General features: G+C 40.4%; 1 protein-coding gene across 9 annotated transcripts in view; it reads right to left on the bottom strand.

Moving 5' to 3' along the window:
* The window catches only part of IQSEC1 (IQ motif and Sec7 domain ArfGEF 1), an 819,058-nt gene that overhangs the window by 33,077 nt on the left and 768,742 nt on the right, over positions 1–17,239 (bottom strand). For all 9 annotated transcript variants that reach the window (XM_033926777.1, XM_033926775.1, XM_033926778.1 and 6 more), the window contains 4 exons: positions 15,166–15,327; positions 12,330–12,452; positions 8,814–8,980; positions 4,700–4,839 (listed from right to left, as the gene is read on the bottom strand). In XM_033926777.1, the coding sequence (XP_033782668.1) occupies positions 4,700–4,839; positions 8,814–8,980; positions 12,330–12,452; positions 15,166–15,327 (592 nt within the window). The remainder of the gene's footprint in view (positions 1–4,699; positions 4,840–8,813; positions 8,981–12,329; positions 12,453–15,165; positions 15,328–17,239) is intronic.

Below are 17,239 nucleotides of genomic sequence, written 5' to 3' on the forward strand. Positions count from 1 at the left end.
GTTGTAGGCATGCACCCCTCCTGTACTATCCAACAAATCATGCTGGAGATAAGCTCATTAGTTTTTGTCATATTGTCAACATCTACAAAGCCCTTGTCTTATGCTCTGAAAAAAACAAAACAGGGATATGCAGCCACAAAAATATTTAGGTTTGGTTGGTTTTCCGATCAATTCCCTGTTTGGCTGATTTTTGGATTCTGAATTATTCAGAACATTCATTTAATTTGTTTCCTTTCAAATCAATGGGGCAAACAATGTTGCACTCTTTCTGGTGAGGCTTTCCATCCATTTTTAATCAAAGTTGCTTGAAACTTGCTGGTAGATATCTACTAGAGTCACCATTTCTCAAAGGCATCAAGAGTGCCATGAAGACCCTACCACACAAGTAAGGCAATGGACACTAAGGATGGCGTGAAGACTCAAAATTACCATGAAGAGGCTCCAAGAAGATTTCAAAGGATCTTTTAATCAGATATAAGAGTTCATGGCCCCCAAAGCAGATATGGATCGCTCAGAAAGATGCTTTTGACTGCTAACGTATTGGATTAGGATCACTCAACCTTCTTTGACCTCCGTTCCATCTTAAACCTTTCTGCATCAACCCTTCCTGTTGTTTTTCCCCTATCTGTCTTACTTTCTATCAACAATTGTATTTTCTACCCTGTTTCTCCCTCTCGTAGTGTATGTCCGTGCGTCTAGTCTAAATGGATTCATAGTTCCCCTGTAAGCTGTAATTTTAAATTTTGTGCATCGCTCAGAATTTCAATTAAGCGATTCATCAAATTTTTAATAAACTTGAAACTTGATTAAAAGATCTTTGGAAATCTTCTTGGAGCTGGATATTTTGTAAAGAGTAAAAAAAACCCTGATGCAGAGTCTATATCTGAAACGTAATTGTGTTGGTGCTCCGAAGATTCCGATTCAATTAAGTAAGATTTGATTTTTTTTTTTCACCTATTTTTGGATTATTGGACTGTACAATTAAAAAAAATTAAGCACTGGATTTTAGCACTGATTTTTTTAAGATAGATTTTTGTGGGACTGATGATTATATTTATAGAAGGCAGTCCTAAGTGGCTTTAACTATAAGCCTCTGATATGAGGGCTCCAAAACTTTATTAAGTCAACTCTATTTATTTAGTTGCATTGAAGATTTTTTTTGATATATTGAGTGAACTTATCTAAAGGACTTTTATAAAATAGGCACCTTTTTGGATTCACATTGGTACCCTGTTATAAAATTAAGCCCTTAATAGCAGACTGAGTGTGTGTGTGTCTTTTGTTTGCCTTTCCTCTCCTCTTTTACTGTCAAAGCTTGTCTGTCTGCTAATGTAGAGTCCACAACTGTAGTACATGTGGCCTCAGGTTATTTTTTTTCTGATACACAGACTAAGTTGGGCAGCCCAGTCTCTCTCTACTTCTGCCTGACCCATTACTTGCTTTGTTTCTGTGCAAGGATAATTATATTGTTTCAATTTTCAATTCTTTTTTTTTTTTAATTTGCCTAATCTGCAGCTGACAAATCACCCTATTCCTCTGAACAGGAAAGAAATTTCAGTTTCCTGCTGACATCATCATCCATGGGATTTGGAAGAAATGAGGCAGGAGTACGGTAAATTTGTTTTGCTGTTTGTCAAAAAGTTTCAACATAATTGGTGAAGTGACTCCTGTTTCTTTGTTGTCTCTCCCTAAGGCGCTTCTTTTATGTCTGCTAAGAAGAAATATGACATGTTCCCAGGCTCAAAACAGATTATTTTTGGATCATGCAGCCATTCAGTTAGTTTGAAGAAACCAAACATACCTTCATTTGTCATGTTTTATAATAGTTTTTAAACAAATGCACATCCTTTGTCTGAATGGCTATTTTGCATCTGTAGTCTTTCTAAGCTGCTACTACTACTAGCTTACAATCTAATTTAGACAGGACATTACAGGGTTGGGGAGATTACGGTAGGAGGAAGGGGATGGTAAGTTTTTCTAAAGGACTTCGTTTAACGGTGAAGCAAGAAGTAATGCAATATCAAATAATCATGTGGTTGATACTTTAGAACTGAACAATACCTGAGAAACACTGACAAAAGTAGATTTATCTCTTTCCTGCACAAACCAATTTAGGGAATAATCTTATGAAGCACTATTCTCGTATAAAGCAAGTTTTACATGCAAGAAATGGCTGTTTTTAAATTGCAAGGGTGTATATGTGCATGTGTACTTGTACATTCTTGGAAGAGACTGGATTGGAGTTGTTCAACTGGAGTATCTTTCCTAGTTCCAGGTCTAAATATGGAGGTCTGTCTTTTTGGGCATGGCTGTCCCTTCCTCTTCTGCAAATGAAGTTGGATATCCATATTTTGGCCCCTCCCTTGTCCTGCCTAAAATATGCCCAGACCACATCCCCTTGCCCTATGGCTGTACCACAAGTTTTAGATGTACATATTCTGCTTTATAAAATGAGGATATTGGCTTCCCTGCAATATGGATATCTAATGTAAATGCCGGTTTTCAGACATCCAAAACATGAGTAGTACTTCTAAATTAACCACCATAGGCACACATGTGTCTATATAAAATAGCCTCAAAATAGTTGCCTGTTTGGGCTTTCAATCGAGGCGATCTAATATAAAATGATCCAATTTGTATCTATTAATATGAACCATTTTCAACCATGAAGACTTCAGCTCATCTGATCATCCCTTTCTCCTAAAGTGGAAAAGAGTGTTGGCAAATGGAAAATTGAAGGGAACAGAAAATAAATTGTACCTTATACCCTGGTGACTTAGTATAACTGATGACAAGAAGTTAAGACGTGCTTTATCTAAGGCATCACTCTGCAACAAGATGCCTCGTCAACAGCGGCCAATAAAAGTGCAGATACTTTAATATTAAAACCTTGAGGAGACGAAGCTGCCGGATGAATCGACACATGCGAGATGAATGGAACATTCTATTGTTCATGAAAAAATCAATAATCTTATGTATCTTTTTAGATATATTAACTGCCTTTTCAGGAAGAGATTCACCCAACATGGTTTACAATTCATTGAATGGTAATCAGGTACTCTTAAGAATTTTCCCTGCCTGTCCTGGCAAGCTCATAATCTTACTGTGATAATGAAGTGTTAAGTGACTTGGAGCAGGTTGGGATTGCTTGGCAACAGCTCTAACCACTAGGCCACCTCCTTTACTAGTTTCAAGTTTCAAGTTTATTAGGATTTTATATACCGCCTATCAAGGTTATCTAAGCGGTTTTACAATCAGGTACTCAAGCACTTTCCCTCTCTGTCCCGGTGGGCTCACAATCTAGCTAACGTACTCTTATGTAAAGACTGAATATACCTTGGATTCTATATAAGGCACCCAAATTTGTGTGCCAACAGAAGATGTATGTACAAAGTAACTGACTTGTGAGCTGATTAATTGCAATAAATTGATCAGTTAATTTGAATTATTAATCATTTGTGTGTACGTCTTCCTACACTATTTTATAACCTTTCACACCTAAATTCCCTAATGTTCAACTCAAAAGGGGGTGTGGCTAGGGCAGGGCAGGCGCTTTTCAAAACATTGCTCACAGAGTTACAGAATAGTGCCAAAGTTGCGGCATGCTGGAATTTGCACCATGTTTCGGCTGGTGCAAATATAAGTGCAGGAATGGATTCTAAGCGCTATTTTATAATTTTATAAAGTACTCAGAACTTGGAGTAGCTTTTATAGAATAGGGCCATTTTTTTCCAGCACTCAAATTTGGACACCATGTAGGTTTGGAATCCAAACCTACATGTTCCAATTCAAAGCTTTGGATGTGCATTTCTACTCGGCAAACCACAAACAAATACATTACATTAGTTTCTTTTATTCCGCCAATACCTTGCGGTTCTACGCAGAGTACAAAAGTAAGAGATTCTGGACATTTCCAGATTACAGGGAAGCTATTGGTTGGAATATATGGAGTCCAGTGATGGACCCCTGATAAAGGAATTTTGATATGCTGAAACACGGACCATATAGGGTCCAATCCATCTATTGTATCAATCTTGCTGTTACACCATTTGTCAGCTGACTTGATACACTGGATGTAGGTCACCATTGTCGGATATCATCGTGTACATCAAGGTGAAATTTCTCATGTACAAGTGACCAACTGATTTTCAAAGAGACTGGTACATATTTGGGACTTTGTACCATTTCCAGCTATTTATGTTTTTATGGACTCAGTTTTATGATTTTTTATGTTATTAATAAACCTACTCCACTTTGTCCCCCTTCCCTATCCCCCCCACCATGCATGTGCGCAGCATGCCCACGTCGGTGTTGCACATGTCCCGGAAGATGTGTCAGAAAGCGCCAGGGAAAGGCAAGGAGAGGAATGGAGGTGGGGAGGGCAGAGAGGAGGAAGGATGCCACACCCTTAGGAAGACTGCACCCAGGGTGGGCCATCCCCCTGCACCCCTCTTACTACACCACTGGTGGTTTGTCCTTTGGAATAGTGAAATACTGAGGTTTTTCACTTGTTGTGGTTACCCATTTCTACTAGGCAGGCATTTGTTCTCTTATGAAGAGAAAGAATAACAAAATGAAAACTTAGTTGAAGTTTATTTGCATTTTTAACTGCTTGTAAAATTAAAGTGTGTGCCACCTCTTCTCTGAGAGGGTTGTCCTTGTTCATCTCTATTGTGCTAAGAACAGGTCATTAACTTACTGGTTTCTTGCCCACAATGAGTTTTTCCACCTTTTGAACCTGGGAGACGTGATCTTCGTTTGTCTTGAGTTCACGCTTGCGGATTCGTTCGTAAATCCCAATCAGCATCTCCCGTGGGATATCTTCACCGTCATCCACGCCTGAGGGAAGCGACAATTCTCATTACTGAACTTTCTAGCAGTATCATATTCGTATCATCACCAGCTTAACTGCTTGAGCCTCTTCACAAGGTCACAACTAAAGATAAACTAGAATCTATTTGCTTTAACAATCATGAACAACAAAGAAGGATAATGGTTTTCTTATTTTGAATCATTGACTGGTGTTCATGTATTAGTTACAAATCATTTATGGTATTTATATTGTTTTTCAGAGTAAATGCTGTTGTCTTGTTTTTTCGAATCATTACCTAGTGTTCATGTATTAGTGATTTTGTGGTATTCGGAATGATATTCAGATTTCTAGCAAAATCTAGGTTTTTGCTTTTATTTACATTATGATCTCTTAATCCCAGGGGTCTCAAAGTCCCTCCTTGAGGGCTGTAATCCAGTCAGATTTTCAGGATTTCCCCAATGAATATGCATGAGATCTATGTGCATGCACTGATTTCAATTCATATTCATTGGGGAAATCCTGAAAACCCGACTGGATTGCTGCCCTCAAGGAGGGACTTTGAGATCCCTACGTCTAGTACATCTTGCGTTTGCTTATTTTAAATATTTAATCTACCTCAATATGGACCCCTATTACAAAGCTGTGGTACAGATTCTGCTGTGGCATAAAAAACAGGAAACTCGCTGAATTAACCCCCTCTTCTACGAAACTGCGATAGCAGTTTCTAGCGCAGGGAGCCGCGCTGAATGGTCCGCGCTGCTCCCGACGCTCATAGGAACAAAATGAGCGTCAGGAGCAGCGCGGGCCATTCAGCCCGGCTTTCTGCGCTAGAAACTGCTATCGCCGTTTCGTAGAAGAGGGGGTAAGTGTATAGCCCTTGATGGAGACTACTTTGTTTAACTTGCTCTTTTACCAAACTTTTCAAACCACTCTCATATATACAGGGTGGGTCAAAAAAGGTAGGTATACAGTATTTATTCATTATTTCTTTTTATTTTATAGGCGTCATGAATAACATTTCTGTGAAGTTTTTGTATCAGTTACATCATTTCGCTTTTACTTGATATCATTCAAGTACAGTATTATATCTATTCAATACCTGTAAAGTAAAAAGAAATAATGAATAAATACTGTATACTTACTTTGGCCCACCCTGTATTTTGTTTATATGCAAAAATTTATTTAATCTTCTATTTGTTTATTAATCATCATCTATTTGTAATTATTTATAATGTTCATTAGGACTCCTGACACAGGCATATGTTTTGCTGAATCACGGCCATGTCGAGTCTTTTGATATTATGACATGAACCGAGTCATTTGACATGTTTTATGATTTTATTTGTTATTTTTATATTGTGGTATGATTTTATTATGTATGTTTTACCTAATTATACCCCCACTTAGAACCATGGGATAATGCAGGCTTTAAGTATTTAAAAAAAAAAAAAATACAATAAAAACCTTTGACTGCACTATTGGATTTTCTTTGGGTTTTTCCTCCACTTTTGGGGTTGATTTACTAGTTATTTCTCGTAACAATTCTTGATAGCTCTTTTCATCGGATTCTTTTACCTAGCTTCTAGGGCACTAGAAAAATATATGAATGGCAACTCCTGGGTTACATGTAGGTTGGTAGATATGTGGAATAGTCTCCCAGTAGAGGTGGTGGACACATAAGGTTGTGCGCCTAAAATTAGGTGCCAATAATACACACATATTTATAGAATAATTGCTCTTACATGTATGATTAGAGCTAATAATTGACAGTTAGGTGCATAAGCACTAGCCACTATTCTATTAAATGTATCTATAAGTCCATTAGCACACAACTGGGGGCATTAACATGGGCAGATCATAGGTGTGTCATGGGAGTTTTGCCTAGTGATGTGTGCTGTATACAGAATAATATAAGTTGTGTGCATAACATTGTGCTCTGAGGTGCCATCGAGTTGATATAAGTGGCCAATACCACCCTATGCCTTATTCTATAACAGCTTAGCTGTGCCTAAGCACCATTAGAGATTTTTTACTAATTGAGTTATTTTGGGGTGCCAGTTTATAGAACTGCCGTCTTGGTGCATTAGGTTATTGACTGTACCCTATTTTGACAGCAGCTAGAAGCCAAAGTGTTGTCTGAAGTGGTATTTAGCTGAAAGGAATCACTGAAGTTTGTTTGATGGACACGATGTAGACTTAATTTAAAGAGAAAATTTAATAATAATGGAAAACTTTTGTCCATGGCATTTTCTGGAACAATGTAAATAGTATTCGAGCCATTTATTAAATATCTGCCATTATGTTTCTATATACAAGGGGTCGCTGAAAAGTTTCAGCCCAACCAACAAAGTTGGGATAGTCTCCATCGAGGACTCAGTCCAGCAATTTTCCACTTTTTTCATTCTATATATTTCCGAAGGAATGAAAAAAGTAGAAAATCACTGGACTAAGGGCTGGATTCTGTATAGGACTCTCAGTCTCAGCAGCTGCCTACGCGGCTTTTGAGAATCGCACACAGGTGTCTTATATAGAATCATGTCTGACCTGAAAGACTGATGCCTAACCTCTTATAACCATCTCGATTCTCTAACTGGCATCCATGTCACAGGCGCCGGTTAGAGAATCATGTTGCCGCTGAGCTGATCGCTGCAAGTGAATCTCCCTGTGGCGATCAGTTTAGCGGCTGGGAACACGTCTCTCCATGAAGCTGGCCAGTAGAAGAGATGCCCACTCCTTCCCATTGCCACCCCCAACCCCCTCCCCCACACACTGTCTGCACAGGAGGGATCCCAATCCCTCCTGCTGCAAACCCTGAAAATAATCCCTCCTGCTGTTGATCTTCGGGAAGGGGGGGTTCCAGCAGGAGGAACTGGGCATCCCTCCTGCTTGTGATCTTCAGGAGGTGTTGGCAGGAGGAATTGGGCACTCCTCCTGCTGCAGACATTTGTGGTTCTGGCAGGAGTGGCTGGGCATCCCTCCTACCGGCCGACTTTGTGGTGGGATGGATTCCTTTTTGCGGTCGCTAAATTGATCACAGCAGGGAGATTCTCTTGCCGCGATCAGTTCAGTGGCCGTGTCTATTTGAAATGTAGGCTAGCACGCCCATGCCTCCCCTAGGCTCACGAAAGTGCCTACAATGTAGGCAGCCTGCTTTGTGGTGTTTTTTTATGTGCTTCCTGATTGGCTCGTTAAATAGCGGTAGGACGCCTATCGCTGCCTACAATTGGGACGCCATTTATAGAATTTGCCCCTAAGTATATAGGTCTCGATGGAGACTGTCCCAACTTTGTTGTTTGGGCTGAGAACTCTTCAGTGGCCCCTCGTAGTGGATGCTGTGGATGGGCAGACTGGAAGGGCCATTTGGCTTTTATTTGCCATCATGCTTCTATGTTTCTATTATTTTAGCTACTAAGTCGGTATGGAGGGTGAGAGAAAATATACTAATATTCGTTGAAGGAGTAATGAAAGAGTTTTGCTAAATAATGTGCTAATTGACAATATTGCACATTACTTTTACCTTGGTGCTTGTTATTTTATCACAAAATGAGCAAATAATAATTTGATCCAAAGCATGCAAATGTATGCAAAGCACCTCACTATTATGCAAATCAAATAATGTGGCTTGTGTTTCACTATGTTTTTCACGTCATTGTGTCATATCCACGCATGCTCAGAGGCCCTCCCAGACACAGCCCTCAGCCAAAAACCCAGACAAACTTCTTACAGGTTAGCAAGGTGTCACGACAGTCCTTTAAAAAGAGGACATGTCAGGGTAAATCCAGATCAGCCCTCATTCAATTGTCTTCAAGCTTTGCTTATACAGTTATGTTTTCAGTAGGCTCAAGCTCAACAAGCAGTTACCTTAATTATCCAGATCAATGTTTCCCCAGTGTCTAACTATATCATCATATCCATTCATCTTTTCTCTTTAGCACTAGTACAATCTCAGCAACATAATTGGGATGACAAATAGTCGAAGTAATATTCATTGCCTGCTTACCCCTTAAATTTTTGACAAAGTCCTCCAACTTCATTTTGCGTTCTGGTTTCACGTTTGGACTGTACATGTCAGTGTTCAGAAGAATGATGGCAAAAGCGAGAATGAAGATGGTATCAGGGTTCCTGAACTGCCTCACAACTCCTGGATTACAGATACAGTATCGCTGGCTGGAGGGAATGCAGAAAGAAAAGAATCACAGAAAAGCAAGAATGAAGATGTATCAGGGTTCCTGAACTGCCTCAAAACTCCTGGGTTACAGATAGAATGGTAGATATGCAGAATAGTCTCCCAGTAGAGGTGGTGGACACTCAGACTGTGTCTGAAATGAAGAAAGTTTGGGGCAGGCATGTGGGATCCCTTAGGGAGAGGAGGAGATAGTGGATGCTGTAGATGGGCAGATTGGATGGGTCATTTGGTCTTTATCTGCCATCAGTTTCTGTGTTTCTAGAAAATGGGTAGTGTCAAAATAAACCAATGAGGGGGAGAATTCTAAAACCGGTGCACTACCGGCACCTAAGTTAATTGAAGAATGCCGTTAGAAACGGCAAAAAAACCCAGCGAGGTTGATGTGCCTACTGGGGCATAAATAAAAGGTGTTGGAATGACATCTACGTAGGTGCTTTAGGCTGCTGAATGCCAAAGTAGGCGTGGCCAAAGCCGGAAGTGGTGTTAGGCAGCCTAAAGTACCTTCATAAGCGTGATTCACGCAAAGAAAGGCGCCAAAAACATAGGCTCAGAAAACCCTGACCTACATTTCTGGCGCTTATCTTTCCCATAGGCATGATTTTGAAACTGGCACCGATGCATGATTGACATGTGATCTGCAGCTGCTTTTAAGGTGGCCACTGATATCGGTGCCAGTTATCGAATCTAGCCCTGAAGAAACTAGGGGTGATAATTTTCATAAATGGACAAAAGCTAATCTTGACTCTAACTCCTTCAGAGAACTTAAGGACTGTTACTCATATCGTAAAATAATGGCATACAGAAGTAAGAAATCTTTGCATTTTCTGGGTTCAGTGGCTTCTGATAAAGCTAAGTTTACCTCTTAATTTTCATACTTGTGGGTACCATTTTTCTCTGTCATTCTTGAAGGGACTCAATATAAGCTGGAGTGAAAAATTGCTGGACTACAGCTAGTTCATGTCTGGGTGTGGTAAAACGCGGAAAGGCCATGTGCCATCCCTGGCAGTGTTCAAATCCAAGCTAAAGGCCCACTTATTTGAAACTCCCACTCGCTACTCTCAGATACCTAGACCCACTGTATCATTTCCTCTACCATAATCTCCCCAACCCTGAAATGTCCTGTCTAAATTAGATTGTAAGCTCTTCTGAGCAGGGACTGTCTATTGTATGTTAAAAATGTACAGCGCTATAGAAATAATGAATAGTAGTAATAGTCTGTAATGATCTTACACATAAGTCTATTGATCTGTTTTATTTCCCTCATAATTTTTCTAACTGTACCATGTTTCCTTATAGTTCTAAACCTGTAGAATTTCCAAGATACAGCTAACAAAAAGGCTACCAGGAATATAATACAGTTATGTAGAATTACTATAAATCTTGTCTTTAAGAATGTAATAAATATTTAGATATACGAAGGATCTTCTCAAAGTTTCTGAACTTTTATTTTTTCAAACACTATTTATTAAATATCTCATAAGCAAATTTAATGTGGACAATTGCAAATTGATGCACACATTGGGAAAAATAACCCAAATCATAGTTACTGGATGCTAGGGTCCACTTGGGGGTTAGCGCCCAAGAAAACGATCTGGGTGTCATCGTAGACAATACGCTGCAGCCTTCCACCCAATGTGTGGTGGCGGACAAGAAGGAAAAACAAGATGCTAGGAATTAGAAAAGGAATGGTTAACAAGACTAAGAATGTTATAATACCTCGGTATCGCTAAATGGTGTGACCTCACCATTGAGTATTGCGTTCAGTTCTGGCCTCCTTATCTCAAAAAAGATATAGCGGCACTAGAAAAAGTTCAAAGAAGAGCGACCAAGATGATAAAGGGAATGGAACTCCTCTTGTATGAGGAAAGACTAAAAAGGTTAGGGCTCTTCAACCTGGAAAAGAGACAGCTAAGGGGAGATATAATTGAAGTCTATAAAATCCTGAGTGGTGTAGAATTGCTACAATTTTGTGTAGAATTTGGTGTACAATTTGGTGTAGAATGGCTACAATGGTGGATCAATTTTTTACTGCATCAAGATTTACAATCAATTTATTAAAAACATATGAACCATTAAAACATATATACAAAAATGATATAAGCCTATAAGAGAGTCTCTAATCCTTTTGTTCTTGAGTCTGACGAGCATTGTCTCTTCTCCACTCTCTTTTGGTTTCTGTATTGTCACACGTGGGGGTGTGTTGTCTTTCTGTTGTGGAATAGGGCAGTGTAATGAACCATAGAGAGGTGTATCCTGGCCCATTTCCCACCTTACCCAGTACATTTATGGTGGAAAGTGTGAGCCCACCAAAACCTTCTGTACTGCCATATAGGTGACACCTGCAGCCATAAGGGTGTTAAGACAGGTGGGTTTAGTAGGTTTTAGGTAGGCTCCTATTATGTGAAGTTCACAGCAGTTCCCAACTGTTCTGGGTAGCCAGTCCATTAAAATGTTGCCCCCTCTCACGTCCAAAAGGGCTTATTTTGGATGTTTTGAATTTGAACATTTTGATTTTTGAAAATGGCAGAAAAAGACAGACGTCCTAAGGGCCAGAACATCTATGAGTAGATGGGTCATTTTTGAAAAAAAAAGTTGGATGTTTTGCGGTTTCAAAAACGGTTGTTTTCCTGCCCTGACTTTAGGACATCTTGTGGGAGACGTTCAAAGTCGGACTTAGACGTCCTATCGAAAATGGCCCTCTGCGGGCTTTTATTTTGCAAACTATTTGGATGCATGACGTGTCAGGGAAATGATATATAAGCTTTTTTTTTAATAAATAAAAATAATCCACTATAAATATTTTTTTGTCTTGGTTTGGAATTTTTCTGTTAGGAAACTATAGAATATAATTTGATCTCCTTTCTTTTCTCCCATTCCCACCCAACATCATAAACAAAAAATTAAAAAAAAATCCCAATGATAATCAGTGAGGGTTATGTTGGATAAGAGCTGACTAAATGCTAATGCTAATACACTGCTACATCTCCTACTGGATTCAAAGCAGTCTACAAAAGATTACAAACATTTACAAGAACAAAAATACTGAAAATTATAAATAATATTGCTAAACATCATGGTTTGAGTGAAGCCCACTGTTCAAAGAGGCAGGTTTTCAGTAATTTATAAAATAGATCGGTATACTTCTAATTACCGCTGGAAGAGCATTCCAGATTTTAGCACCCAGGTATTGAAAGGTGTCGTTCCTGATGTCTTTTATATTTGACAGATTTTAATGAAGGCCCAAAGTGATTCAGTGTAGAATGCACCCCAAAATATAGCACGAGATATCAGATACAGTAGTTTAAATGTTTTGCTGTCAACTAGCCCTACCTAAAGGCTTCAATGAGTCGTTCCACTTTCTGAGCTTCCCCTTGAACCCGGATATGCGCCTGAAACTTCCTGAGCGCTTCATCCAGTTCCATGGCTGAGAAGTCCATCTCATCCACCACACAACTGAAATGAAAACAGAGGCAAATTATGGATATTTATTCCTCCCTTCCTCCCCCTTCCCCCGAGATGGGGGGACAGTTATTATTAATGAGCACTAAAGAAGCATAGTGGATGCTATTGAAATGGAAAGGTGAACTTATGCAAATAATGACAGCTGCTTGAAAGCTGCATCGGGATAAACACATCAATGGAGAGACGGGAAAGGTGGAATGAGCAGAGTTCTGGGTTTAGTTTTATTACGCTGATATTGGCATAAGTCAGTGAGGAGACATCTCACTGCCACAAATAATCACTACCTTTGATCGTTCTAACCGGTGATTTATCGCCATTCCATGTCCTTAAAAATATATATATATTGATTTTGCAGTGATTAAAAAAAAGGACTATCAAACATGTTGAGGCTGAAGAGAAATGTCCCATCAGCAGGAGATGATGGGTTAGGTGATCATCTCTGTATGAGATCGGTGCTCCATAAATCATTTTTCCCTCACATGCAGCTGACAGGCGGCTCATGATTTTTTTTTTTCTTCAAAGCAAATCCAATTATCCCCTCTCAGTGACCCAATCCTCCACACCCAATATTGCAGCTTACCAAATACTTTCCCCCTGCCTCCCTCCATGCTTTCATCACTGCTACGCACATGCTGCTAGGTTTATAAATCTTTTAGCAGGGAAAAAATATCACTCTGCTTCACCATCTGCCTTCATCTCGAAAATAATAAATTGTCAATAAGCAGACGCAATCTCAGAACATTACTAATCGCATCGTTCAATGTAATGGGTCCTCTCTAATTTAACTTGTCAGGCAGGAGGCGGCAATTGCATCCTTCGCTCTTCTTTTAGAGTTGAACGGAGGAGTGCCACTAAGATTTTAAAGATTATTGGGGTCAAAAGACAGCTGCAGCAATGGTGATCATATCAGTCTAAAGGCTCATGCCAGTGATTAATGCAAAAAGGGCTAGATTCTCAAAACTTCTGTTAAAAACTGATGGAAATTACTCCGGCCAGCCCTCCTAAACAAGGTAAGGGGGAGGGGACAGGGATAGGGAGTTGTCAGAGGCAAAGGGGGGTTGCATGGTGATGGGAAGGAGTGGGCATCTCTCCCACTGCCCAGGGGGGGAGGGGGCACTGCTTGACATCGGTGGCAGGAGGGAGTGGGCATCTCTCCCATTGCTGGGGGGGGGGGGAGTGTTGCTTGCCAGCAGGAAGGATTGGGCATCTCTCCTACTGCAGGGGGAGGGTGTCTGGAGGGGGGTGTTGGGGGGTTGATGGCGGCATAATTTTCTGACAGGTCTGAGCTGTCAAGCCTCACTTTCCTGTCAGCCCTCAGGCACTGATCAGAAAGTAAGGCTTATATGTAGGCCTTTGCTGAATATCGCCAGAGCTTGCATAAGCTCCAGTTCCTCCCCAGCATTGCCCTCTGGCCTGCCCCTGACCAGCCTACTTTTTGGGGGCAGGTCAAAGTCAATGTTTAGCAGTATTGCCTGGCTTAGTGTTGCTGAATATCACAGTTTAGCCGTCAATGGGTGATTTAAGCAGGCCAGAGGCTCTCTGCCCTGCTTAAATCGCTCTGAATATCAGACCCAATCATTCTAAATATCTTTACTTCAATATCATACAGGGAATCTACCAATGGAAAGGATCAAAAAAGGTATTCAGGTTTCAGCTTTAATTAATTCTAGGAAAGGTTGGGGTTATTATTTTTTTTAGCAGAATCTAGACATCCTAGTATTCATAAGGTAATCTTCATCTTATTTTGGAATACAGAGAGAGAGAGCTTAATCCATGTGAAAATATTTGTTGAGTTTGTGGCATGATCCATGTGGCCCCAGAACTACTGCTTCAGACGTTATCTTCATTGCCAAATCCCAGTCTCATACCTTCTGTCTTGCTGCACCAAATGCTAGGCAAGATCTTCCCAAACTAGTGCATCTGGTCCTCTCCCCCCATTCCCATTACAAAATTCTACTACAGATTCCATCACAATTCAACTGCAACACTGTCATTTGTAATTGGGTGAAAGGCAAAAAGAGAAAGAGATGAAACACTGGTCTAACCACCTGTTTGCATATCAAGATCCATGTGTCTTCCCTACTTTACATCTGTCCGCCTTTTTCTCCTGTTCTCGGTGTCTCTCTGTCAACTAGACAATAAACTCCACTGGGCATAGACCAGGAGTCTCAAAGTCCCTCCTCGAGGGCCGCAATCCAGTTGGGTTTTCAGGATTTCCCCAATGAATATGCATGAGATCTATGTGCATGCACTGCTTTCAATGCATATTCATTGGGGAAATCCTGAAAACCCAACTGGATTGTGGCCCTCAAGGAGGGACTTTGAGATCCCTGGCATAGACTGACTCTTCTATGTGTTATTGTCTATTTAAATATTTAATGCAGTATATTGCAAACTGTGTGCCTCCTGAGATTTCAGGTGTGCCATGACACAGTGGTGAGGAGGAGAGTCGTCCATTCCAGAACGTGCCTCTTGTGGCGAGAGGCACATCCTGTAGGAAGTCAGCTGGTGCAGATGACTCTCCTTCTCTCCCTGCAAGTCCCAGATCCCTCCACCGAAGCGGGTCGCGGCCAGATGGGCTTCCACGCACTTCCGGGTGCCTTCCGACCGGGGCACTGGATTTAGTGTGCCGCCGGCCAGAAAGTTTGCGAGACCCTAGTTTAATGGTACTAGCAGTTATCAATGAAGGTTGTGCAACACTCACTCAAGCACATCTCTGTTAAACTGCTTCTGTCTGTTGCCCAAGAACTCCCCAATCATCTGCCGGCTGAGTCCTTTCCGTTGCAAGAGAAAGTGGGCGACACCAACTGGCGTGTCAGGCACAAAGCCTCTCTCAATGAGGTATTGGACTCCTTTCTCGGGTTTCCTAGGGAGAGACAGAAAATACAAAGTCACTACTCATCTTCTTCCAGAGCATTTCAAGGGGGGATTAAGCTGAGCCAGTCGTGGATCTGGACCACTGAATGCATGGAGATGCAGTCCTGTCGTACTAGGGTAAAACCAGGACTAACTCGACTTACCTCCCTTGCCTTGAAGTTATGTCACTATAAATATAAATCACTATCATTGGCAGGGCCCCTTGTTCCCTGTGGCACCTCAAGGGTAAGAGCTATGGCATGAGTTTGTACTGGAAAACAACGAACAGACTGCAGATAATGTACAAGATGCAGGCGTTGTTTATTAGTAAATGCAGTAACATATACAACCTTATAGCCAACCAAGGGACCCGACACGGGATAACACGCCTTCCTCAGGGGTCCATGGTGGTTAAGGTATAAAGCAAACTGCATAAAAGATAACAAACACACGCCAATCACGATCAAATGGGGTCAAGCAAGTCTTACACAATGGCAAAAAAGGTTACTCCACAGTGGGCTGCAGGCCACTTTATACCTTAACCACCATGGAACCCTGAGGAAGGCGTGTTATCCCGTGTCGGGTCCCTTGGTTGGCTATAAGGTTGTATATGTTACTGCATTTACTAATAAACAACGCCTGCATCTTGTACATTATCTGCAGTCTGTTCGTTGTTTTCTGGTTGCTGTTGTTTACTGCAGACTACGTTGGATTTTCTTTCTCCCATGAGTTTGTACTGTAAATTCTGCAGTAAAGATGTTACAAACTGTGGCAGTTAAATATGCAAATTAAATAATATATACTCTAAATACAATTAAATAATAAAAACTCTGTGCAAAATCATGTAATAACATTATAACAATGGGTTTCCAGCCTTTCTGGAGCGTTTGGAAATTTTTAATTGATCCTTTTATGTTTTTATTTCATTCTCGTCTCTGTTTCTGGGTTCAACACTTAGTTTCCATTCTTTCTTCTCCTCCCACGCTTTCTGCGATTACATTCTTTTCTCCTTCTAAAAATGAATTTCCTGTTGCCCGTCTTCATTCTTTTAATATTCTTACCAGACCGTCTTCCTTCCACTATCCTATTCAATTTTCCCCCCTCCTTCTAGTTTTTTGATTGCTGTCTCCTAGTTCCATTTCTGCCTTTTCCTTCAGCCTCACCCTCTAATTTCTCATCCCTTCCTCGTTTCTCTTTAACTGACCCTTTATCCTGGCCTTTCCTTTCCCCTACTTCATTGCTTTTTCCTCTTTCCCCATCTTATTCCTCTCCCCCTTGCCTTACCTCATCATCATTATTACCCCTCTTCCTCCCTTCAAGTCAAGTTTCAAGTTTATTAAAATTTGATTGATCGCTTATTACAAGCTAAGCGATTAACAATTTATATAAAATAAGTAGGATTTTAAAAGTAAAACAGTTAATGAGGTTCAGATACAAACAGACAAAACAGACTAACATGATACATAAGGAAGGAAAAAAATGGAAGGGAATAGTTACAATATTTAATCAAAAAAATGGAAAAAGAGGGGGTAGGAAAAGACATACGGAAAGGGAATGTGAAAAATTGGATAAATAGTGATTTTTTTTTTTTTTTTTTAAATAAAAAAAAAAAAAAAAAAAAAAAAAATTAAATATAATGCATTTTTAAACGTTAAAAGCGTCTTTAAATAAGATCGGATCCCCCCATGAAGCGTAAGAGTGCTTCGTTACATGTCTGCCTTTTACAGCTGCCCAGGCCAGAATTTCACTTTAACAGCGTGTGACACTGTAGTGCTGCGTGACTCAATGCGCCAGTCGAGCCCAGGCAATACATACGTCATGGAACGCTGGGGGTGATGCGGGTGAAGGATGCACCACACAGTCAGCATATCACTATTTTTTTTTTTTTTCTTTTTCCCACAATTATTTTTATACATTAATTT

The sequence above is a fragment of the Geotrypetes seraphini genome, chromosome 17, assembly GCF_902459505.1.
Source record: "Geotrypetes seraphini chromosome 17, aGeoSer1.1, whole genome shotgun sequence".
NCBI lineage: Eukaryota > Metazoa > Chordata > Amphibia > Gymnophiona > Dermophiidae > Geotrypetes > Geotrypetes seraphini.